Source organism: Sporobolomyces salmoneus (assembly GCF_050403485.1).
Source record: "Sporobolomyces salmoneus JCM6883 DNA, S_salmoneus_JCM6883_v1_ctg2, whole genome shotgun sequence".
NCBI lineage: Eukaryota > Fungi > Basidiomycota > Microbotryomycetes > Sporidiobolales > Sporidiobolaceae > Sporobolomyces > Sporobolomyces salmoneus.
The window spans coordinates 569454-593612 of NW_027481161.1; the positions used below are offsets into that span (position 1 = coordinate 569454).

Here is a 24159-nt window from a genome sequence, read left to right on the forward strand (position 1 = left end):
CAAGGAGAAACGGACAGAGAGAGGTTTCGAAGTTTATCGGTTTCCGGATCCGAACGAAAGTCACTATAGAGAGAGGAACTGAAAGAGAGTGGAGTGGGTACAGTTGAAGGTACTGAAGAAAAGGAACACGAAGAATAACTTAAGAGAGCGAAAACGAAAAGAGAAGAATGCGAGTTGAGGCATGATTGATACAAGGTGGAAGAAATGGTGTTTGCACAGGTTGAAATGCGTGGAAAAGGGATGGGGTATGAAAGTCAGACTCGCTTTGAAAAGCCCGGGTTAAGGGATCGAGACGAGTTAGAAGAGGGGGTTTATCGGTTGAACGGTTGGATTCAGGAACGGCGTGTCTGGTCTATCGTTGAGAGCTACTGTATATCCAAATCACACATCAGAGGTCAGAAACGGGCACGACCCAGGAGAGAAATTGCGAAATTGAACTGACCGAATGAGACTCATGAATTCCGCCCTTGTCTTATCGCTCCTTCTGAACGCACCCAGCATGGAACTCGTAATAGTCGTTGCTCCAGGTTTCTGTACACCTCGCATCGTCATACATTGATGCCTATCGATTCAAAAAACGAACCACATCAGTCAACCTGAGTCGGGCTCATTCTTCGCGTAGACGGCCAAAGGGAAAGAGAGGGTAAAAGAGACGGAAACTCACGTAGCCTCAATAACGACAGCGACTCCCATCGGTCTAATCGCTTCATCAATCGCCGTCGCGATTTGTTTCGTCAACCGTTCTTGAACTTGTAACCGTCTCGAGAAAGTCTCCGCGATTCGAGCGAGCTTTGAAAGTCCTAGGACGAATTTGTTAGGGATGTAACCGATCGAGACCTGATCGAAAGGAGGGATTCAGAGATGGGATGTCAGAAAGGCAGATTGGAGAGAGGTGGGAAATAGGAGCTGACCTTTCCAGAGAACGGAACCATGTGGTGTTCACATAGTGAAAAGATGTCGATATCCCTCACGATAACCATCTCTTCATGATCCTCCGCGAAAATAGCGTTTCCAATCACATCTACATTCGTCTCTCTCTTCCATCAGCTCACTCACTCCCTCCTCGCAATCCATTCAGGAGGTGGTTGAGAGGTACTAACCAGGTAATCTCTCCTCATACCCTTTAGTCATCCACAACAGAGCTTTCGCGTACCTATCCGGAGTTTTCAATAACCCATCTCGTTCAGGATCTTCTCCAATACATTCCAATACCGTCTTGACCGCATCCGCCAACTTCTTTTGTCGAAGGAGTTTCTCTTCTTCTGTAGAGTTTAGACGGGCGAGGGTACCTTTCCCTGAGAAGTCGAGAGAGTGAGAAGACGGAGATTAGCGAATTTCCTCCGAGTCGAGAGAGGAGAGGAGAGAGAAGGAGAGACGAACCAGGCCAACCGAGTCCATTTCTATCCGGGATTGGAGACCCAACTCTACTCCCTACGAACGGTTCGAAACTACTCCCACTTCCATTCCCTCCTCCTCCTCCAGACGAACTCGCTTGATCAAACTGTTGTTTCTCCGCCAACGCGAGTTTCCTGAAATCTTCCAATTCGAGCGCTTCCTTCTGTTGTTCCTGTTTAGTACTCTGAACGAATTGCCGTTCGTGTTCGAGAGAGCGTGGGGTCGTTTGAGATTGAGATGAAGAGGGAGATGAAGATGAAGAAGAGGAGAGGAGTTCGGATTTGAGCGGAGAGGAAGCTTGTGGCATGCGAAGTGGTGTAGAGTGGGAATCACTCATTGCTCTGTGGGTATAGGCGGGCAGGTGGATCTGTGTGAGAGAGAGATTAGAAGAAAGTTTTCTGCGGGGTTTTTCTTGGGTTGACTCTGGATTTTGTACTGCTGTCGAAGGCTCAGGCTGGAAGCGGGGTTAACAACTGTGGGATATGTAGGCCGGCCGAACGCTGGCAGAGCTGAGACTTTGTGAGCTTTTAACAAGCTGATCACGTGACTGTGGGTCTTTCGCACCGTTGCAACCCGAGCTGCGTCTCTTGCTGGAAGTACTAGCCGCAGTCCCACTAGAGCCTCGCCGGCGTTCACCATCGAGAGGCCGCGAATAGTACAGCAGTGCCGCAATGCTTCCGAACAGCGTCGTCGCAGGTTTCGCGAATTTCCACTCCGTCTTGCAGTACGTTCAGTACACTCGCCGAGGGAGCAGTACCCTCGCTAAAAACAGCGACCTCTTCGTTACGCGAACGGAGAAATCGAGCGGGGTTCAGAGCGTTTGAAGATGCCCGGCCCGCGCTCAAGAGTAAACCCCGCACAGTCAGCCTGAGCAATCTCGCATGACTAGTTGCATCGTGCGGCCCACTCGCTACATATCCAAGAGTATAGATACTGTGCTGCATGAACGATGACGAAATTCGAAACTCTAAACGCAACCGCGATGGAAGCTAGAAGTTCAAACTTCGAAGAACTCAACGTTACTCGCTTCGTGCAATCCCTCTTTCCGTTCCGCTCTCTCGAAAGACCTCCATCACAACTCACATACCGCCAATCAGCATGCCTGTCACCGAGATCAATTCTCTCGATCATTGTTGGACTGTGACGAAAGGGAACAAGGTTTGCGTCCTCATGTTCTATAAACAACGGTGAATCCGATTCCGGTCCCTCTCTTTCTTCTGTACGTTGACACGAGTTCGTATGATTTGACAGCGACTCTCCCTGGTAAGCTTCATGTTGCCCGCCCTCTCCCGCTTTCCCTCGCGCTAATCCACAGTGCTGCCCAGTCATGAGCTTGGGGTCCTTTTCGACGAGCAATCCAACAACCCCAATTTCGATCAGATTGCGTTCTTGAAATGTGACGTCGAGGCTCAGAGAGAAGTGGTTGACATAGTTGGAGGGACTTGGGAGATCCTGCCGACTTTCGTACTGTTCAAGAATGGAAGAGACGTCGACAGGATTCCTGGTACCGAAATGGTCAGGCTTTTTGTAAGCCTCTCCCTTTGATCTAACTTGATTGAATAATGAAACGAAGATTCTGACGAGGCCTTGGAGCGTGCAGAATACTCTCTATCAGCATTCTCGTTGATCCTTGAATTTACTTTTCGAATTACATCTCGTCCTTAACCTCCCGATGACTGTGGACTTGTCCTTCGTCTCGTATTGCTCTCTTCTATGACGAATTGTCGGCGACCCCGATCCTCTCCAAAATCCAGGCGAGCACAAACGAAAAGACAAGCGAAAAAAGAGATCGATTGTCATCCGATGATCATTCCCTCCACACTAGCCCGTTCTACTCCTGCTCACAGCCGTGTCATTCCGTACCGTATAATCGACCGCTGACTGAGCCGCCGCCCACAGGTAGATCGTGGACTGTCTTGTTGACCGTAATACGATCGATTCGATTTCAAAACCCGAATCGTGCTTCTCGTTCGTAGTCTCCATCCTTTCATCCTCAAGATCCATGTTCACGACGACCAGTCGGTAAAACCGGCCACCCTCCTCCTCCTCCATTCTCATTCCCCGTCGGTTTCGGTAGCTGTGGGAACCCAAATCCTCCTCCATTCGACGGTAGTCTCGGTAGAGGACTCATTGGATTGAGCCCTACATGGGCCGTGGACAGACCGGGAGGAAGGAAGAGTGAAGGCTGTGATTGGACTTGAGATGCTTGAGGAGCGGAAGGAGGAGCTCGAGAGGCGGTGGGAGGGAGGGAAAAGGAACGAGAGAAATCGTGATCGTTGGTTGGCGGGAAGACAGGCGTGTGAGATTGAGACTGAAGAGGAGGTGGAAGGAATGACTGATGATTTCCGAAGAGTTGTGCGGGAGGTTGAGCCGACGGAATATGAGGCAAAGGAGGGGGAGGTAAGTGCGAAGTTGTCGATGGTTGAGCGGGCGCTCCCCAACCTAGTTGATGCGCTGCAAACGAGTCATGAGTAAGATTCGGGATCGCTTCGAAGGAATGAGCCGTCATCGCTTGAGGTTGCTGTTGTTGTTGTTGATGAGACGGAACGAGCGAAGGACCACGAAGACCCGAAGACGAATGGGGAAGATGGATCGAAGGAACGGGAGGAGCTCCCCAGATTGAGGAGAGGGCGTGGGGCGAAGCAGGGTTCGAAGTCGGGACGAAGAGGGATGGTGAACCGTGTTTCGAAGAAGGAGGTTGCGAGGAAGAGCGTATTGGGGTCGAGGCGACTGAAACGGGTGGAAGGGGTTGACTAGGGGAGAAGAGCTGTTGACGTAGGTCGGCTGCAGTCAAGGGGGAGGAACGGGTATCTTGTCGAGGCGCAAAGCCAGGAGGAACACTGTGATCATCAGATCCGCCTGCAGTCAGTCGACTGCTTAGCGAAAGCAGGAAGGGATTCATGCTCACGAAGGTTGTTGAGCGACAGTATCTCTAGATACCGGAGGTTGAGACGAGTTTCTGCTCCCACTGAAAACGATTTGTTCTTCTTCACTCTCATCATCTTCGAACTCTTCCTCCTCAACTCCATCGAGTTCTAGTTGATTAGCTGCCGTCCTCATCGCTCGATCGACTGGGTCGTCTTCAGTCGATTGATCCCTCATCTCGATATCTTCTTCTCCCTCGATTTCGAGTTCTTCATGCTGATTCATCTCCTGGTCTTTCGTCGTTTCTCCTTCTTCGTCCGCTTCGTCCAAGTAAGGTTCCTCTTGAGGTACAAAAACGTAAGCCCCATCGACGAGTGCGACTCTCGAGAACTACCGTAAGCCACTTCTTCGTGTCAGCTTCACTTCCTCGATTCCGCTGATTGAAGAGAGGCCTTACCGGTGAATCAACAATCTCCTCTGCGAATCTCTGCGCCTCTTCAATCCTCATTAACACCTCCTGATTCGGATGCACGTCTCTCCCTACTCTCCTCGCTCCTTCCCTCGTATCTCCCATCCCCGCACTCTTTCTCCTCAAAGGAGCGAATCCTAAACATTCGACGTCCTCCTCTAACCAAACTCCCTCCTCGAGCACCGGCAATCTTCCAACTTGATTTGGGAACGCCAGTTTAATCGAGTTCGAGTAATCGGCGAAAGCTTGCCAAAACCCATCGAGAGTCTCTTCGAATTCCCTCGAGCTCAAAACCGTCTCATCCTGCGAGCCTGTTCCCGTTCCTCCTCCTGAAGAGTCGAGTGATCGCTGAGCTTCCTCCAAACTACTAGTTCCTCCACTAGCTCTTTTTCTCGCTCGTAATCGTTTCTTCTCTTTCTCGATTAAACGTTTCTCGACTCGTTCGATATAATCTAGTTGAGTTTTTAACCATCTCCCCAGGATCCTCAACGCGGGGATACTTCGACGCAGGACGGCGGAAATGTTGGAATCGAGTGACAGAGGAGGGATTTCGTCGTTGTTCTCATCGATCGAAACGGAGGAGGAGGAAGTCAGGTTCGAGGTGTAGAGTTCGTTCGTTTCGGATGAAGAGAGGGAGAGGAGTGAAGTGTAGAGTTGGAGAACGTGTAGGAGGATATGGGGTTCGAGTTTAGGGCCGACCGATGCGGAAGGAGTTTCTGCGACTTTCGAAGAAGTAGGTTTCAGAGAACCGAGTTCGGAGGTGGATTTCAATTTTGAGAGTTGGAGAGTCGAGTTGTCTGTCTCGCCGATGAGGATCAGATCGAAGTCTCGAGAAGTTGAAAGAGGTAAGAACTGACCGTTGAGAGCTTTTGATCTAGTCAAACGAGCATGCCAAAGCGCCGCCAACGAAGTAACGACGATCTTGAGTACTCCATCAGAAGTGATCAATCGCTCTCTCGTACATCCTTGAAACATTTCTTCAACCCTCTTCATCAACGACTTCAACTCGTTCAAACTGCGCAACAAATGAAGTTCTCCATCAGTTCGAGTTCGAAACAGATCGAGGGAGTTCATTGCTTACTGAGTTTTCGTGAAAAAGATCGCATGTAACGCCATGAACCCCTCTCTAAACTTTTTCACTTGCACCTTACTCTCCAATCCCCCTTCCCACTCCCTCTCCTGCTCGAACCTCCTCTTTTCCCCTTCGAAATCGTACCTCTGTAAACTCTTAGAATACGCAATCTCCAAATTCTTTCCCGCCGTCGAGAACGGAATCCTGACCGTCAAAGCTCGATAATAGTGATAAGTCGAAGCGAGGGGATCGTTCGAGTATTGAGAGAGGACCGCTAGTTGGTTATGAGAGTTCCCGTCGTCGGGAATGAGCAGGTTCGCTTGTCGATAACATTCCGAAGCTTTCGAATAAGTCTTCACGGTCGTCGAAGTTGTCGAATTATCTTTCTTCCCTCCTCGATTCTTTCCCCCTCTTCCTCCACTAGTTGTTGCTGGTGCCGGCGTCGGTAAATCACTGTTGTACTCGATGTACCTCGCCAAATCACCAAAACAAATCAACCCTTTATGAGCCAAGGGTAAAACCTCCCTTCTCCTCCTCCTCCTTTCCTCCTCACTCACTTCCTCCTCGGGTTGTGAACTCGTGTTCGTATCATCGTAATGACTCGCTATAATCCCAAGGGGTCTCAATTCGAGTTGTTCGGAGGGAAGGAGTCGGGAAGCGAGTCGAGAGAGTAAAAGTTTCCAGAATTCTTGTTCACTGTTCAAGAATTTCTGGAATTGTTGTAGGAGCTTCCTGCGAGCGACTGGACCGACCACTGTCGTCGAAGAAGAGGACGAGGTAGATCTGCCGTGAGGATGGGCGTATTGAACGTTCCCGTCGTTTCCACCTCTCTTATCCCTTTCTTGCCCTCCTCCTTTGCGTGAGGGAGGTTTCGGGTTCTCTGCGATTTGTTTATCCATCTTGGCTAACTTTGAACGATAGATCGTGATGAGGGCATGAGTCGTTTCGAGCCAGAGGAGGTTCAAGGCTTCGAGAGCAGTCGAATTCGAAGACGAAGAGGAGGATCGTTGAGCGGAAGAAGAAGAGAGGAGTGCAAGGGAGGAAGAAGTGAGGGAGGGGGAGGAGAAGACGATTTGAAGGTACGCTTTACGGGTACTGCGAATCGCAAGAAGGGAGAGTTAGTGGAGAGAGCCGGGGAGAGAGAGAGAAGAGGGAAGGGACTCACGCATCTCGTTGGAATTCGACTTCCCGATTCCATGGTTCGTTCGTTTTCAACAAGTTCTTCAATTCCAACCCTAAACCTTTCGCTTGCCTGCCACATTCGAGGAGGAGGAAGTCTGAGCGAAGTTTCGATTGTTTTATGGGAGGAATCGAACGAGGAGGGAGAGACACTCACTGGATCCTCGGATCTACCGGTCGAGTACGGGACGCACTGTCTCGATGTTTGAGTGGGTGCATACTTCAGGAAGCAGATTGGGAGAGGAGCGCGATCGAAAGAGAGATGAGATGATGTAAATAACTGAAAGATCGAGTCGGAGGTTGACGAGGCGATGACTCCTAGTGAGGGTTCAAGTAAAGACTAGTACAGAGTACAACTGTACATGGTCTATCTCAGAGCGCGAGTCGGGATTGCGGAAGAGGAAGCGATTCAACCAACCGCTCTCTCTTCTCTGTCTCTCACTCTCCACTTCGACCTGGCCGAGTGTATGCCCGAGTCCTTACCACGAACACGATCCCAACTACCTTTGCTCAAAGACTTCTCTCTCCCTCTCCCAAACACGGACGAATTCTATTTCTCGGGACAAGTGTGGGATCCGATCACTAGACAACCTCTCACGAACTCGTTCACGACTGTACCGGCACCTCTAGCAGAGAAGGGTAGGAGTAAGAAGGAGATGGTACCGAAACCGAAAGTGACGAAACCGAGGAAGAAGAAGGAACTTCCTCAACTTGAACCGAGATCCTCTGAAGTCGATCAGCTCGCCTCGAGTGATCCGGACGAACAAGCAGAAGCAGTAGAACAGAAGAAGGAAGTCACGAGTAAGGTGAAACGAATTGTCGCTCCGAAAGCTTTCACTTCCACCTCGAAATCGAAATCGAAAACTCGTTCGACTCCTTCTCCTCCACCTCGTCCTTCGACTTCGACTTCTACGCACGCTGGACTCGAACGTTTCCGTTGCCCCGTCAAAGGGGATGGAACTCCTCCTAGTAAAGTCATGACTCAATCTTCATTACCGCTCAAACGATCTCGATCGGTTCCAAAATCTCCTTCTCCCAGTCGTCCTCGTCGAAAGTCGGCAGACTCTGACAGATCAGCAACCGAGGAGGAGGAAGAGGAGCAAGAGGTAGTGGAGGAGAAGAGGAAACGACCGGAGAAAAAGAAGCAAAAGAAAGGGAAGGAACGAGCCGCTTCACCAAGATCAGAAGAAGAAGTCTTGTTTTTCCTGGAAGAAATCGACGAGGATGGGAACCCGATCCAGGCGCAAGCTCAGATTCAAGAATCTACCTCTCCTCGACAAGTTACTCAGTCTCCTCCTTGCTCGACTCCACCTCGATCGAGATCCCCGAGTCGTTCTCCGCTCAGACCAGTTTCACCTTCGAAACGCACTGCTGGTTCTTCCGAGTCGCGTCAACTCCCCTCGTTTTCAGACGGGAATTCTCCTTTTCGTTCACCGCTACCCTCGTCGAATCGTTCTCTCCAACAAAAACAAGAACAACAGAAATCTTCTCCTTTCCGCCCCTCGACTCGCTCGGGATCCCCCAGACGGCCCAATCAACCACGAGTACACGAGACCGAGCAAGTCGGATCTCCATCTCCGCCTTCCTCATCCCCTTCGAACGTCTTACCGACTCAAATGGCTCAACGAATCAAATCTTCTCATGAAACGAAACCTTCTTCGCCTCCCCCTTCCTCTGCTCGTCTAGGCTCACAGCACTCACAGGAGGGAGATTCTACTCTAGCCAATAAAGATGAGGAGGTGAGAAAAGAGTTCGTCAGTCAGAGGGAAAAAAAAGAGAAATTGAGCGAGGAAGCGAGGAGTCAGATTGAGAAAACGTTGGAAGGATTGGGGGAGGACTTTCTGGGTGGGTTTGATGGCGATTCGATCGATGTTGATGATGGTGGGGAAGGGGATGAGACGCTGGTCAATGAGGAGGAGGGAAACGCGTTGACTATGGCTGAGAACGAGAGGAAATCACTTTCGAGATCGTGAGTCACTATTTCTGCCCCTCTCGATATTGACCTTGTACTTGACGTTTGATCGAGGGGTCTCGACTCTACAGAGTATCTCCGCAACCCCGACCAAATCCCTCTCCTCAACATTCTTATCCCGTCGAATTCCTCCCAACTCAGAAAAAGGCTCGAGAACCGACTCCTCCACCTCCTGCTCCACGCCTCACCACGTCCTGCAAAGCCGTCCCTCTTCATGACACTCCCCAGCCCATCGCCTCTACGTCTCGACACGATCCCATCCCAAACTCATCTTCGCTCCACCCCCGTCTCTTCCCCCACCAACAGCCGTCCCGTCCCAAACCTTCCGCAACGCATCGTCTAGTCCCATTCCATCTAACCGGTCTAACCTCCTTAATGCAAGACCTCCTCTCCTCGGCTCTGAACTCCTCGGGTCCTTTATCTCAATTCGGGTTCGCTGATCCAGCCAACTCTGCCTCCTCCTCCTCTGGAGAATTCGGGGGCGGCGAGATCGGGTTTCTGAGGAGGGAAGTTAATCGACTGACATCCGAGGTAGTCGAACGAGACCGAGTGATCTCTTCACTTTCAGAGCAAGTACGAACGGAATCGACTGGGAAGGAGAGGTTGAGGGAGGAATTGGAGGAATTGGAAGGGGTTTTGAGAGCGGTCGAGGAGGAAAGGAATAGGGAGAGAGAGAAGGGGGGTTGGTTGAAGGAAGGGAAGAAGGGATTGGTTAGGGAGTTGAGGGAACTCGAGGCTAGATGCGAGGGGTTGGAGAGAGAGCTCAAGAAACGGGACGATGCTGGAGAGGAGTTGGCCGAGGAGCAAGGGGGTGCAGAAGCAGAGGACGACCGGGAGAACCGAGACAGTGCGGGAGAAGCAGACGAGGGAAGTACGAGGGAAGAGAACGCTTGATCTTTCTGTTTCACGGTTTACTGTTTGCAAAGGATTACTGTTACTCCTTCGTAGACTGTAGTGAGAGAGTCTCAGTGCGCAAAAAGGCGAAATAAAGTTTCGCCGTTTTTTTGCGAGAGCTCGAGGCGAAATTGAATGAAATGTCTCCCTTCACGCTCTCCCCCTCACCTTTCCGCCTTTTCGCCTCACCCGAGCAGATACAAGAGATTTATCACCTTCGCGAACGATCCGACAGCACGCAGGGCGCAAGCAGACCCGAAAGATCAAGGACAGTAATTCGCGATCATCAACTATTCGAGAGAGGAGGAAAGAGGACCAGACACGCTCGTTAGATAGACTCGAGAGGTAATCGAATGGAGCTACCAATCACTGCGGTAGGGCGTAGACCATCCGCTTTAGCTGATCACAGTAAGTTTAGCTTCATCTCTCTCCCAAAGTTGCTCTGAATCTAGCACACTGACTGCAATGCCTTGTGTACTCGGATAGCTATCACATCACATTCGAACTCTCGATCCGACCTCTTACCTCCCCCCGTCTCGCCCCGAATCGGTGAACCACCTTCACCTCGACTTCTCTCGACTCCTCGACTAGGAATGATGGGCAGCACTACTCGTCATCATAACCGGAAGGATTCAAACGATCATTCCTCGATCGATCACTCTCAAAGTTCCTTTCTCGGTCGATTCTTCCGAAGAGGAGGAGGAGATAATCTCGCAAAAGATCGTAGAAGCTCAAAATCGACGTTACCTACTTATGGATCCTCCTCTCAACCCTTACCAGGTTCTACAACCCCCTCCTCTCGAGCATTCTACACCGATTTACCCCCAGTGTCTGTCGCACGGAAACCTTCGAACGTGATTTCATTCGTTCGAAACCTCCTAATTCGTCCCATTTACATTCTCTCGCGAAAACCTCTCTACCCCGTCTTGGGATTCGTCGTTTTCTTCTTCATTTACCTCTCGACTTCTCCAACGGGTACCTCGCAAAGGGTTACGAATCGAGTGAAAGGAGCCGTTGGACCTTTTATTCCCCAACGAGCGGCGGATGCGGTTAAATGGGGGTCGGGGAGAGGGTTCGGGTTGGGAACGGATAACTTAATGGGAGGTGCCGAGAGAGGAGAGAGAGTAGGTGGAAGGAAACAACAACAGAAACCGTTGGTTAGGGTCGATGAGATTCCTTCGACGAGAAGAGATGGAAGAATCGTGTTGGAGGAAGGAAAACCTCATCCGATACCGGCGATGATGGCGAGGGCGAAGGAACAATGGAGATTGTTGAAGGGGAGACAGAGTAAAACGTTTAGAGAAGCAGTTGCGGAATACAAGAGAAGAAACGGGAGGAGACCGCCGAAAGGATTCGATAGATGGTCAGTAAACCACCTCCCTCTGTCTAATGTACACGTGTACTGACGAAGTTCGGTGAAATAGGTACGCATTCGCGAAAGCGCACAAAGTGTTATTGATCGACGAATTCGACCTCATCAACGAAGATCTCTTGATGTATCGAGCGTTCCCCCCTCCAGTCTTTCGTCGACGAGTCGATCATCTCGCCGAACCTTCGACATTCGACACTACGTGGGTCATCCGAGTGGAACGAGGAAGATTGTATAGGGAGGGTCAACTCGCTCATCACGATCGAGCGAAGGGAGTCGTGAAATTGATGGAACGATACGCGAGGTATTTACCCGATATGAAGATTGTGTACAATGGTCATGATGGAGCTCGGATCGGAGTTGCGGCAGAAGAACGGATCAGGTTGGAAACTTTGGCGAGGGAAGGGAAATGTAAGCTTATCTCTCTCTAATCGTCGCTCGCTCGAACTGACACGCTCTCCGGATACAGACGACGACGAAACGGAACCACCATTCTGGCCGAAAGAGAAAGGACCTTTCCCACAATGGGGAATGCCAGTTTTCTGTCCCCCTGGTTCTCCCGCTCGAAATCTCGGCTTCGAAAACTACGGTTACCACGGAGGCCTCGACGCTACCGGACTCGAAATGGTTCCCCTCATCGAAGGATCGATCGGTTCCGTTGTCGGAAACTTCAAGAACTACTTGAACGTGTGCGAAGCACCTCATTATCGACACACTCACGCGACAACTTCGTGGGTATTCGCTCATCACCCAACTCAAGTCCTCCCCATGTTCACTCCAGGAGTTCAATCGACGTTCGGGGACGTTCACGCGTTGATCGTCGAACAGTTGGAACTCGAAATGAGACACGATCCGACTTGGGAAGAACGACCTTTCACCGCTTTACAATGGAGGGGACAAACTTCTGGTCCTTTATGGGAGAAGAACACTCCTTGGAAGACGACCCAACGAGCGAGGTTACATCTGTTGTCGCATCAGGAGGAAGGGTTGAGGAATATCACGATTACGGACGAGAACGATTTGATGAGGTCGATCGAGGTACTGAATTATCGAGTGAATCCGTTGTTCCTCGATACAGGGATGGTGGGACCCGCCGTACAGTGTGTCCAGGAAGATGGAACTTGCGATAAAATGTTTGAGGTTTTCCAAGGATACGACAAGAGGATCTCGTTTGATCGGGCTTCTCTCTACAAATACGTTCTGGGTGAGTTCGCTCTCGTCTTTCGAGTAGTCTGACTTGCTGATCCGCTTGTGCAAACGTAGATGTCGACGGGAACAGTTGGTCTGGTCGATTCAGACGTTTGATGCTGTACGTCCGGTATTTCGACTTGTCGAGTTCCGTTGAAGCTGACGGCTTCCTCCACGTTTAGATCGAACGCTGCTGTCGTCAAGGCTACCATCTTCCGAGAGTTTTGGACTGTGAGTTCAGTCTGATTGACCGTTGAGAAACTCGCTCGTACTGACCCAGTTTTCGCTTTTCGTAGGATTGGGCTATTCGTGAGCTTCTCTGCTCCACTTTCCTCTCTAATGTATCCTGACGCTGGCGTTACTTCTTTGCTCCTTAGCTTGGCTTCACTTCATTCCGATGCAGGTTAGCGTGCTCCGCTCTCCTTCTCCGTTTCCACCGTCGAATCTGACACTCTCACGTCACTTCAGGTCGACTACTCCGACATGTGGGATATCATGGCGTTCTTCCGAGGTGGTATTAACGGCGAAGGAGCGCACGATCACCTCGGGAAAGAAATCGCTTCCGCCGGGAAAGAATGGGTCAAGGAATGTTATCGCTGGGCTGATTTGGAGGCTTATCAATTCAGGTCAGTTCTTCTCCTACTCGTCCTTGGTGAGCTGTGACTGATCAGAGAGGTCGATGTGCGAGGATAGGCTTATGTTGGAATACGGGAGATTGTACACGGATGAAACGGTACCGGGTTCAAACGATTTCACCGGAGACGAGTGAGTACCTTCTCCCTCGTACTATCCAGTTGCTCACAAGCTAATCTTCTTGAGCGCTCTTCAGCTCGATTGAACCCATTTGGAACGGACCGATCATCGTTTGAAAAGAAAGGAAAACTTAGACTTACGAACGGAAGACCGCCCTCGATGCGCCCGCATCTACGACGTTCAAGAGGGGAATGGCCTGCTATAATTTCGTTATCCAGACTTACGAACAGGGAGTTGTTACAAAAGCATCAGTTTTCTTTTTCGTTCTTATTTTTTCGTTTTGTTTTGTTTGCATCCTCCGTCTCATCTCATTGTTTGTGCAAGTATCCACTCATTTGCATCATCCTAGTCATCTCCCCCATGCGAGAGCGACACGTCATCCCGAGAGTGAATGATGTAGATCTAAGTTAGCCGTTTTGCTTCTTGTCCTCCCTCTCTCACCTCTATACCTTTGAAACCATGGCCGCCGAAGTGAGCTCGCAACCACAGCTCATGGTCCGACAACGCAGCTGACCCGCTCGGTTGTTTCTTCCAGACTCACAGTCAATCAACCTACAAGTTTAACGTCGTGCGTTCTCTACTCTCCCGCGACTTGCCCTCGAGGCTGACGATGATCGAAGTATAGAAAATGACCTGTGAAGGTTGTTCCGGAGCGATCGATCGAGTGCTGAAGAAAACCGACGGTTTGTTCTCCTCCAATTTCCTCTTCCCCACTCCATCTCTCCCGAGCTAACTCCGCTGTATTTGCGGCGTAGGCCTCGATTCACATGAAGTATCACTCGAAACGCAAGAAGTGATCGTGAGAACGAGGAATGTCAGCTATGAGGATGTGTTGGCGAAGATTAAGAAGACGGGGAAGGAAGTCAAGTCGGGAGAGATTATCGGCGGGGGCGTACAACCGGTGTGAGGTTAGAGAGGAGCAATTTTGAGATTAGGGGCTTGAAGGTCGAACGGAAGCACGAGGAATCGAACTGAAGTAATGGTTTTTCTCTCGCAACATCGTTTTGTAAACTTATCTTTCTTCTTCTCGTGCTCCGGTCGCGTCCTCCCTCTGGCAGCCAGAGACGCTGTGATTATCTTCAAGCTGTCGGGAAGGCTCGACACAGCGAGATTCAAGCGAGGCTGCGCCAAAGCGGCAACATTTTGTCGTCTCTATCGAAAGCTCGCGACCTATGCTTGCCTGAACCGATGTTCCACACCTCTTCAACGCCGTGGGATTGTTCGCATTTGGCCCGCATAATTGTCGACGACAGCACAAGAAGAAGGACGGGCCTAGAGGAACCGAGAGGTTCAGGACAAGATGTGAATCGAAAGGAAATTCCAGGATCAACGAGAGAATACACTATGAACATGCCAGCAGACTACGGCGGAACAGCTCAACAGAAAGTACAGCAAGAAGAAACGACAGACAAACAGAAAAAGCACAGAATGAAAAGAGTTCGAAAGTTGAGCGAGAAAGGCGATATGTTTCGAATCAATCACGACGGTCCTCATTCCTCGTGAATCCACCATCAGCGTTCTTCGCGTACGTATCGAGTACTTCGACAGAGTCTCCGACTTTTAGGTGACCGTCTACGCAAAATCAACGTCGCAAGAGATCAGCTCAGAACCCCATTTGAACGGTGTAGAGCGGTCGAGAAGAGACGTACTAGGTTTTCTCGGTGCGCTGAGCATTCCGTAATTGACTTTTGCTGGGAAAACCGCAGAGACTTTTCGATCCGTCATGACTGCGTCTGGTAACAAGTTATCTCTGACTCCAGTGTTTGGATCAACCGAAGGTAGCTACTCCCATATCATTCACAATCTCATCAGTCGCTACTCAAGAATAATCGAGGATCGTTGGAGAGGTGAGAACGTACCATGCACCGCGCACAACGGAAACAAACTTCAACCTCATCTTGCCCGATCTTGATTAATTTCCAACCATCTTCCTCGAAAGGTGTCTCGGTACCTTTTACGATGATGTTCGGTCTGAAACGTTGGATTTCGAGTCCACCTCGCTGAGCAATTTCGGAGGGGGACCAACGGGAAGAGTTGAATTCTTTCGAGGACGAGACGGAGGGGATTCGTGAAGTCAATTCACTGACGAGGCGAGCGAGGTCAGACACCGGAGTGAGCTTAATGAGGGTCGGTACGAGGGATGAGAGAGAAGGACTCACGAGAGAGAAGTCGAAGAGGCGATTAGGAAAGCGTAAAAATCTGCGAACCCGAGAACAGGGTCCAATTTTTCCGAATGCAACACTCCTGGGACTTCTGCTACGCTTCTCTTTGTTCTGAGCGACACCATAATCTCATCAGCTCCCTGTAGAGGGTCTTAACAGACGTACTTACAAGCCTTTTCGAATCAACAAAACTCTTTTCTCCATGTACTCGCTCAAAGCGTCTATGAGTTCAGGTGAGCCAACCGCATACCCATCTTGGGGTTCTGATTGCCACACGACAAAATCGTGATCTAACGAGGGATCGTTTTCGGGATCTTTGAGGTACGTCGAAGGGTGCGCGAGAGGCACCGAGAAAGTTTTCGATGAAGCAGAATCAGACGATGACGAGGAGGAAGGGGAGGGAACGGTGATGTCGAGAGATTGTGTTTCGTAGTTGATGACGGGCCGGATGAGAACCATCTAAATAAAGGAGGGATCAGCGCGTGAGGAGACGAGACGAAAAAATGAAAATTGAAAATTGACTTTCGGAATCGTTCGAGCCGTCAAGAACGTATGAGTTTCGGCATCTACGATCATCCATTGTCGATCATACTATCGATAACATGTCAGCGTGGACGTAGACGAGTAGAATGAGCGAGAATGAGCTACTGCTAATCCTTCCGACGAATACTCCGATTCTTCAATGAGACTCCCTCGACAGCTCTATGTGATGGACGGATCAGCTTGTACACTACATGCCGTAAGTGTGCGAGTGTACCTTGATAGGGTAGACTGCTCAAAGCGAGAAGAGATAAGCGCGGTTCGGGAGTGATGGGGGAGGGGAAAGAAAGGAAGATGAGACGAACCCCAAAGCTGTTCGACCGTTAGTTGACGAGGTTCTTCCTTGCTGAATGGATTCCACATTTGCGGCAGTCGATGAGAGGGAGTTGGAGAGAGAGGGACTTGGTGAAATTTCCAGACTGGGAGAGACGAGAGAGCGACGAAGACGAGGTGAAGTTCGTTGTTTCCTCCCGTTCGGCACCTTTCCTGACTTCGGGTACGCTTGCCCGCACTCTTGAACGATTCTACAAGGTACCTAGGCTGACTCGACAGGTTCCTCTACCCTCCCCGACGTTCGACTCAACTTTTTACTCCCTCCTCTCAAAAAACCTCCCTACATCTCTACTCGATCCTCTCGACCCTCTATAAACTATTCGACCGTGAACAACTACAGCATGTCGTCTTCGTCCCTCAAGGTCCGCGCCAGCGAGCTCCAGAACAAGAAGCGTGATGAACTCTTGAAGCAACTCGATGAGCTCAAGACTGAACTCGTCTCGCTCCGCGTTCAAAAGATCACCGGTGGTAACGCTTCCAAGCTCGCCAGGATGTGAGTTGGCACTCTCAGAACGGTTACAGCGGGAGAAGAGAAGGGGGCAGGAATTCAGTAAATTCGAGGTTAAAAGAGGCAGACCGGGGTCACAGAGATGAGATGAGGAGGTTAGTATGATCAGTATGGAGCAGGAACGGGTTAGAACGGGCAAAGAAGGGCAGCAGGGACGCAATTCGACTCGAATCCGACAACTCGCCTACATTCGACTGCTTCACCTAGACGATAACCTCTCTTTACCCTTCTATCACCCTCGACATCATCTCTATACATCATATCCACTCCCTCGTACCAATTCCGGCGAAAACCTACGGCTTACCTCGATCCACTCACCCAAAACTCGCATCTCTCAACTTTCTCGATTACACCTTCGACCCCTCACTCACGACTGCGGCCCTGCTGCGCTCACCTGGAGAAGAAGCAATCATTGGTATGTGGCTGGAAGGAATCCTTTACTGACTGTTGGGTTTCGATGAAACAGCTCGGTTGTCCGCAAGTCGATTGCCCGATGCCTCACCGTCATCAACCAAAAGACCCGCGCCAACCTCCGCGAGCTCTACAAGGGCAAGAAGCTCCCTCTTGACCTCCGTGCCAAGAAGACTCGTGCTATCCGAAGGCGTTTGACCAAGGTGAGATTCTTCGTTCCTCAGTTTTCATTTCTTTTTGTCTCGGAAACTGAGAAACCCGAACTTCCACAGCACGAGCGTTCCCAAACCACTGAGCGCGCTCACAAGAAGGCTATCCACTTCCCCAAGCGTCAATACATCGTCAAGGCCTGAAAAAACCACCTCCCCCTGTTTTAATCTCGTTTTTTTCGTCTTTTGATTGTGTGTTGATTGAATGGGAGAACTGTTCTAGAGAAGACTTTGGCTCCTTGTCAACTGTCAAGGGTACGATCGAAACACCTCATTCTCCTGACGGTTGTGCTCGTGTGGAGAGTCGAGTCGAGTCGTCTACTGAGTTGTTTTCTGTTTTCTTCCGCTCCTACCTCTCGTACCTCTCGGTGTTTCGCGCCTTTCTCTCCCCTTTCGCCGCCGACAAGACTTTCACCCTCTCGTCGCTAACAAAGAAAGGTCGTGCGTGGTGTAGATGATCGAGTGCTCCGTGCGAAAGCCACCATTCGATTCTCGAATTCCATTCCAATTCTGCACGCACCTTTCTGCGAAATCTCAAGTCGCTCAAGTTTCACAAGAGGAGGAGTCTCGACTCGCGTTCTCGATCATGGACTCTCGGAGGACAAGCCGATTCTACCGGAAACGCGAAAACCTTCCCCTTTCGATCGAATTTTCGAATTCTCCTCAATTTGGTCGATCTGTTTGTTCTCCCTCCTCCTTGGCTTTCATCTCCATTCTTCGCTTCTCCCTTCCATCACCCTGCCGACTCGGTTCTGCGACGACCTCATCGCTCCTCAAGGTCCTGCGAACGGTGCATATCGACAGCCGGTTGAGAAATGGTGAATTCTCCTTCAACATCAACGCTTGTTCTCCTCGCTCTTTCGACCCTCCCATTCGTTTCGGCTACGACTCTCCAAGATCGAGCGACCTACACATGTTCAGTGACGGCAGACTGTACCGCGTTAAAGTATGCAATTCCCGCAAACTCGCATTATTATTGCGCAAAAGGAACCTGTAGCTGGGGTGAGTCTTCTCTTTCCCTTACTCCCTTTCTTCTTGCGCAGGATATAGAGCTGATTCGATTGCGTGTTGCAGCTTGTAACACGAATTACGTCGCGAGCGGAACGAGCTGCGTGAGAAAAGTTACCTCTTCGAGCACTTCGAGCGTCGTTTGGTCGAAAGTCTCAACTACCACCACAAAAGCTCTAGCAGCCACGACTCCGGGAACCACATCGAAGACGACGAGTCGAACCTCGACGACCCTCGCTCAAAGTCAAACTTCGGCCAAAAGTTCCAATTCTTTTTCGAGTTGGTCGCGAGTCACTCGTGTTTCCCCGACTCCCAAGCCGACAACCACCAGCACATCGTCGACAACGACAACGACCACCACTACCAGTACCACCAGCACGGTTGTTCCTGCCCCTACTCAACCTGCCGCGACTCCTTCTCTCGTTCGAACGTATCAAGGCAAAACATTCTTCGATAACTGGTGGTGGCTCAACATCACCGATCCTACTCATGGTTCAGTCAAGTGAGTCTTACCTAAGCGAAGGTCTCGAAGCTTCGAGCTCGATTCCGTCTCGCGCGAGTGTTTGTCCGAAAAATGAGAAATGATCGCTGACTCCGCCTTGCACTATGGCTTTACCCGATAGCTACCTCGCCGAGGCGGACTCGAAAGCACTCGGTCTCACGACAGTCTCCCCCAGCGGAACCGCCATCATTTCGATCGATCGAACTTCGAACCTCACGCTCGGATCGTACCGCAATTCTGCTCGAATCAGTACTCTCGATACTTACAACGCCGGTTCTCTCATCATCATCGACTTGAAGCATGTTCCTTGGGGGTAAGTTTCCGGTCTTTTCTCTTCTGATCGAAACGAGGCCTTTGCTCAAAACCCTCTCCCGTTTCTTCGTCGTTTGCAGATGCGGTACTTGGCCAGCGTTTTGGATGTTCCAAACTCCTTGGCCGGATCTAGGAGAAATCGATGTCTACGAAGGAATCGGAAGTCGAACGTTCAACCAAATGACGCTTCACACTTCGGCGAATTGTACGAGAAACGCGGCGGCACCGATGACTGGAGTCGGAGGAGGAACAAACTGCTACGCCTACGGAGGAACGTCTGGATGCACTGTCTACGACTACGACCCTACTTCGTACGGAGCGGGATTCAATGCTGCAGGAGGAGGAGTTTTCGCGGTTCAGATTGCCGAGACTGGGTAAGCACTGCTTTCTCTGAGCTAGCAATCTCGATGTCTCGAGCACGAACTGACTTCTTCGGGTGTACGAACAGAATCTCGATCTGGAGGTGGAAACGAAGTTCCATTCCGAGCGATATTCAGAACGGAGCGCCACGCCCGAGAGGTTGGGGTACGCCGGTTGCTCAATGGGATGGGTCTACTTGCGATACACGCACATTCTTCAAGTGGCAGATGCTAACTTTTGACACAACGTTAGTTTTCACCCTTTTCCGCTTCTCGCTCGCAAAAGCTTCCGTACTGACTCGCTCTGTGTCTCTGTCGCTCCCTCCTCGACTCAGGACCTGTGGTGAATGGCAAGGAGTTCAAAGTGTGTGGGAGGACCAATGGCAGAGCGGCAACTGCTATCCAAAGTATCCGACCTGTGCTCACGCGAACGCCGATCCTGCCAATTTCTCAGAAGCCTACTTCGAAGTCAATTACATCAAAGGTTAGACCCTCATTCTCTCTGCGCTTCAGACGTTGAGCTTGCGCTGATCAAGTCGTTCGTCATCTCGAATCTAGCATACGCGGTTTAATCATCTCTCATCGATTTCCTTACTTAATACATTCTTGGGTTCTGGGTTTGTATCATCGGATAGCACATCGTATTGGAATATGTATCTTATCGGGCAAGGTGCGCAATGATTCGTCTCGTAACGAGAGAGGCTGATCTGTCCTTTTTTCTCCCTTTTTCCGGTTTCATCCTCCGCAAATTCGTTCTCTTTCACAGGATCGACAGATCTGTTCTGAAGTAGCTTAATATAAGGACGAATAAGGTGAGGGGACATGTCCGGAGCCCTTTGCGAGAGAGATTCGATTTTCAACCGGCGAGTCGACCTACCCGCCTTTCGCAAAAACTTCTCTCAATTTCAGCCTTTCGCTCTCTCTCCTGTTCTTCTACTACCCCCTCCCCCCTCTGCACTCCACCATTCATTCGACGTCGTCCTAACCGTGCATGCAGTGCAATTTGCTGCATCGCCTGTTCCTCGTTTCTCTCTTTTTCTTCGTCTCGACTCACGCCTTTCCCCTTCGACTCTATGCTCGACGTCCAGCCTCCCAGTTCATGTCGGGGAGTTCGACGAACTCGATACGATGCTTTCAGGCGACGGATTGTGCTGCAGCTGGATATGGAATCCCCTCGAACGCTCACTACAAATGCGACTCGCAAGGATTTTGCACTTTCGGTTCGTATTCTCCCGCTCCCTCTGAAGTAGCATTTCACTGACGAGTCTTCGTTCTCTAGAGTGCAACTCGAACTATACCCTCTTCTCGGAAGCTTGTTGGCTGAACGGAACCGTCTCGAAAGATTGTAATTGCGACCCTTCTCGACCTTCATCTTCAAGCTCAACCTTTCTCCCAACACCTCCTCCTCTTCCTCCTCCCTCTCCTACGACAACGGACCTCCCCGGTAGCGACGACACCTCCGGAGACGATGTAGAAGAAGTCGAGGAAACAATCACCGTCACGGAAACCAGCCTGTCGATAATCACGAAATCTTCCGATTCTCCTCCTCCCGCTACCATCACTTCTTCTCCTGAACCCACTTCGACTCGACATCCAAAGTACGTTACGGTGACGGAGCTCTCAATCTCGATCGTTCCATACATTCCTCCAATCATTTCGCAAACTTTCACCAAAACGAAAACGAAAACGAGAACTCAGACTCAGACTCAATATCAGACGCAGTATCAAACACAGATCCAAACTCAGACGGAAACGAATACCCAAACGAACACGAAAACGAAATATGTCACGATTACATCCCTCTCAGTCTCGACTGCTTCACCTTCACCTCGTTCCTCGAGCGAGAAAGTTTCGAAGCCCAAGACGACTTCTTCCTTGACGGCATCCGCTTCATCGAAACCCAAATCGAAATCCAAATCTAAGTGGGACTCGTGCAAGAAGACTCCCGACTGCGAACAGAAGATCCCTTCAAACTCGTCTCGCATCTGTCTCAAACAGCTTTGCAAATGGAGTCAGTCGTCTCTCTTCTACTTCTTACTCCTCGTTACTGATCTCGAGCCGTGTCTGTGTCCAGGATGCAACAAGGGCTACCTCAGGAAGAACGGGAAATGCGTGAAGAAACCGACTCTTTCGACGAAACCTCCTGTTCCTCCCTGCGGCTGCGTACTTCCGTCGTCCAGCGTTCCGACTGCCGTTTCGACTTCGATCTCGACTGCAGTTCTCACCTCGACGAAAGTCGTAACTCAAACTGTACTCCCATCGCCCTCTTCAGCTTCGACGTCCGAGGAATCTTCTATCGTTCCTCCATCCTCGTCAAGTCCGATTCCACTCCCGATTCCGACCTCGACCTCAATTTTGACGTCAACTTCTGTTCTATTCTCGACTTCCACGCTTGTTGTTTCGCCGACCTCGAAGACGCAAGCTCGTTCGACTCGCCGTATTACGGCCACGGTAACTTCAACTCTCGTTTCGACGACGGAAGTAATCCCTACAAGCGTTCCAGCTCCAGTTTCGCCTTCATCACCTTCGGTAGCGGCGACCATAACTATCTTTACTGCCGCTTCTCCCACCGTTCCACCTCCGTCTCAAACTGTAACGGTCACGACTCCAGTCACGATCAGTATCGCTCCAGTTCGACCTCTTCCGACTCCTCGAATTATCTACGTCGAGACTTGCTCGTGCGACGAGGACTGCACGATCAATGTTCCCGCCGACGCAACTCCTATATGCGATCCGAAACCCGCAACTTGTACTTGGCGTGAGTTCCTTCTTCTCCCGTTCTCTCGCACAGAGTCTGACTGGCACCTTCGCTCGTCGTAAACAGAGTGCAATCCTGGCTTCTGGATCAACAGCGACGGAAGTGGATGTCTTCCGGAAGGTTCTGCCTTCGCAGCGGCGTTCAGTGAGGTTTTCGTTTTCTCGTCTCTATCGCTTCGTTAGCTAATCTTTCTTCGAGCGCTTACAGGTCGAAAACTCATGGTATTGCCGCCAACGATTACTCGACCTCACACCTACTCCCTGTACATACCGACAGAGACTCAAGAAGCAGCCCCATCGAGTCGCTCATCCAAGCCAGATCCTCCGAGTCGTTCGAACTCGACGAGGCAGCTCAATCACAGCTTTGCTGCTGCTTCTCCCCTCCTCAACTCTTCCTCTTCTACATCACATGGTGCGTTCGCTACCAGACTCGCTGTATAACAAATCCTCACGATTTCGCATCTGCGCACAGACATCAAATTTTCGACTTTCTCCAACTCAACCCCTTTCTTATTACAACATTATTCTCCAAACAGTTTCTTCGACAGCTTCTTCTTCGCTGATCAAGGCGATGAGTCTAACGGCTTTGTCAAGTTCGTTCAATCTTTCTCTCTCCATCGTGCTCAATCTTGCTCACTGAGACCTCCTTGTCCACAGCTACGTCGAATCGGAAGAAGCAGCAGAACTTGAACTTACGACCTTTACGAACTCCGCCGTCACACTCTCGATGGATCGCGACTCTGATTTGTCCGGCGAGGAAGCTCGAGACAGCGTTCGAATCTCCTCGAAAGAGCTCATTCAACCGAACAATCTCCTCTTGATCGATCTCGCTCATATACCGACTGGGTGAGTTGCATCACGCCCTGAACCTCCCGAGAATGTCGCGATCTGACTGCTCTTTGTCTGTCAGTTGTTTCGTTTTCCCTTCAATTTATTTACACGGTGCGAATGGATCTCTGCCGCTCAACAACGGCGAGATCGATATCTTCGACGGATCATCCAGCGGTATACTCAATCGATACGCTGTTCGAACGCCATCAAGCTGTAGTCTCACTCCCCAAGCGAAATCTCAGGCCGTCTCACATTGTCCGGTAGGTCAATGGTCCTCTCGGTTTGCTCGAACGAGCTGGACTGACATCATCGAATCGTGTTATCCAGGCCGGGGTGGATTGCTCGCTTCAAGGCGAAGATACTCCTCCTCCGAATAAGACGATGAATCGAGACGGCGATGGAATTATCGCCGTTCAGCTCGGTGATAGCGGGTTAGTTCGAGTCTCTCGATAACCCCAGCACCCCGACTGACGTCCTTTGTTCGTGATAAGGATCAACGTCTGGCAATGGTCGAGGTCGCAAATTCCTCAAGATGTTGCAAGCGGATCGCCTCGTCACCAAGGATGGTCAGACCCGGTAGCGTCTTGGAAAGCTTCATCGTGTGATATCGCGTCCACATTCCGGGACCTGCGACTGGCGTTTGTGAGTGTTCTTCTCGTTTTCGCGCTCCGAGCTCGAGCTGATTCGATTCACGACAGGATATCACGCGAGTATTTTACGCTCTCTCTGTTCGGACGATGGTAGCTGACATATCTTATATCTCACAGAACTCGTTGTGGCGCCTGGCGAGGACAAGAGACGCCTTCACTCGAAAATTTCGGAACCTGCTCGTCGAGTTATCCGACTTGTGAAGCAGCAGTTCGAGATTCGACCAATTTCGCTCAAGCGTGAGCCTCTCTACTCTTGGTTGTTTGCGTGGGGTCTTCTCTACAAGTCGAACTCATATCATTTTCCTCATTCGCAGCTTCTTCGAAATCAATTCTGTCAAAGGTGCGTCTATCTGCTGTCTTTACGAGCTCTCAACTGACCCTGAGCGGTTCTTTCGTCGACAGTGTACTCTCTCTAGACCGG

General features: G+C 50.6%; 9 protein-coding genes across 9 annotated transcripts; 6 read left to right on the forward strand and 3 right to left on the reverse strand.

The window, feature by feature from the left end:
• Nucleotides 1–352: 352 nt before the first annotated feature.
• Nucleotides 353–1732, reverse strand: FOL2 (GTP cyclohydrolase I; the record flags this gene model as incomplete). Its single annotated transcript, XM_076628704.1, has 6 exons — nt 353–368; nt 443–562; nt 665–837; nt 912–1021; nt 1101–1295; nt 1381–1732. 6 exons carry the CDS (start codon nt 1730–1732, stop codon nt 353–355), a joined length of 966 nt encoding a protein of 321 aa, XP_076491440.1.
• A 1656-nt stretch (nt 1733–3388) lies between these two features.
• Nucleotides 3389–7199, reverse strand: JCM6883_003734 (uncharacterized protein; the record flags this gene model as incomplete). Its single annotated transcript, XM_076628705.1, has 7 exons — nt 3389–4235; nt 4304–4650; nt 4718–5526; nt 5587–5744; nt 5811–6896; nt 6967–7053; nt 7138–7199. The coding sequence occupies 7 exons, from the start codon at nt 7197–7199 to the stop codon at nt 3389–3391; spliced, it is 3396 nt and encodes a 1131-aa protein (XP_076491441.1).
• A 248-nt stretch (nt 7200–7447) lies between these two features.
• On the forward strand, nt 7448–9846 carry JCM6883_003735 (uncharacterized protein; the record flags this gene model as incomplete). The annotated part of the gene is made up of 2 exons (XM_076628706.1): nt 7448–8949; nt 9024–9846. 2 exons carry the CDS (start codon nt 7448–7450, stop codon nt 9844–9846), a joined length of 2325 nt encoding a protein of 774 aa, XP_076491442.1.
• A 353-nt stretch (nt 9847–10199) lies between these two features.
• Nucleotides 10200–13272, forward strand: JCM6883_003736 (uncharacterized protein; the record flags this gene model as incomplete). Its single annotated transcript, XM_076628707.1, has 11 exons — nt 10200–10254; nt 10333–11209; nt 11271–11626; nt 11685–12419; nt 12479–12524; nt 12586–12634; nt 12700–12712; nt 12781–12806; nt 12872–13029; nt 13097–13168; nt 13233–13272. 11 exons carry the CDS (start codon nt 10200–10202, stop codon nt 13270–13272), a joined length of 2427 nt encoding a protein of 808 aa, XP_076491443.1.
• Nucleotides 13273–13615: 343 nt separating this feature from the next.
• Nucleotides 13616–14063, forward strand: ATX1 (copper metallochaperone ATX1; the record flags this gene model as incomplete). The annotated part of the gene is made up of 4 exons (XM_076628708.1): nt 13616–13627; nt 13692–13724; nt 13782–13839; nt 13912–14063. The coding sequence occupies 4 exons, from the start codon at nt 13616–13618 to the stop codon at nt 14061–14063; spliced, it is 255 nt and encodes an 84-aa protein (XP_076491444.1).
• Nucleotides 14064–14630: 567 nt separating this feature from the next.
• JCM6883_003738 (MOSC domain-containing protein) lies at nt 14631–16221 on the reverse strand (the record flags this gene model as incomplete). Its single annotated transcript, XM_076628709.1, has 9 exons — nt 14631–14728; nt 14806–14938; nt 15016–15238; nt 15316–15429; nt 15488–15777; nt 15841–15909; nt 15967–16020; nt 16076–16089; nt 16164–16221. 9 exons carry the CDS (start codon nt 16219–16221, stop codon nt 14631–14633), a joined length of 1053 nt encoding a protein of 350 aa, XP_076491445.1.
• Nucleotides 16222–16532: 311 nt separating this feature from the next.
• JCM6883_003739 (uL29 family ribosomal protein) lies at nt 16533–17463 on the forward strand (the record flags this gene model as incomplete). The annotated part of the gene is made up of 3 exons (XM_076628710.1): nt 16533–16684; nt 17166–17313; nt 17383–17463. 3 exons carry the CDS (start codon nt 16533–16535, stop codon nt 17461–17463), a joined length of 381 nt encoding a protein of 126 aa, XP_076491446.1.
• Nucleotides 17464–18134: 671 nt separating this feature from the next.
• Nucleotides 18135–19989, forward strand: JCM6883_003740 (uncharacterized protein; the record flags this gene model as incomplete). Its single annotated transcript, XM_076628711.1, has 6 exons — nt 18135–18321; nt 18394–18829; nt 18951–19142; nt 19222–19515; nt 19590–19748; nt 19836–19989. 6 exons carry the CDS (start codon nt 18135–18137, stop codon nt 19987–19989), a joined length of 1422 nt encoding a protein of 473 aa, XP_076491447.1.
• Nucleotides 19990–20599: 610 nt separating this feature from the next.
• Nucleotides 20600–24154, forward strand: JCM6883_003741 (uncharacterized protein; the record flags this gene model as incomplete). The annotated part of the gene is made up of 13 exons (XM_076628712.1): nt 20600–20720; nt 20780–21511; nt 21575–22258; nt 22325–22402; nt 22466–22669; nt 22730–22850; nt 22915–23103; nt 23168–23348; nt 23416–23519; nt 23580–23726; nt 23856–23975; nt 24053–24078; nt 24141–24154. 13 exons carry the CDS (start codon nt 20600–20602, stop codon nt 24152–24154), a joined length of 2721 nt encoding a protein of 906 aa, XP_076491448.1.
• Nucleotides 24155–24159: the final 5 nt, after the last annotated feature.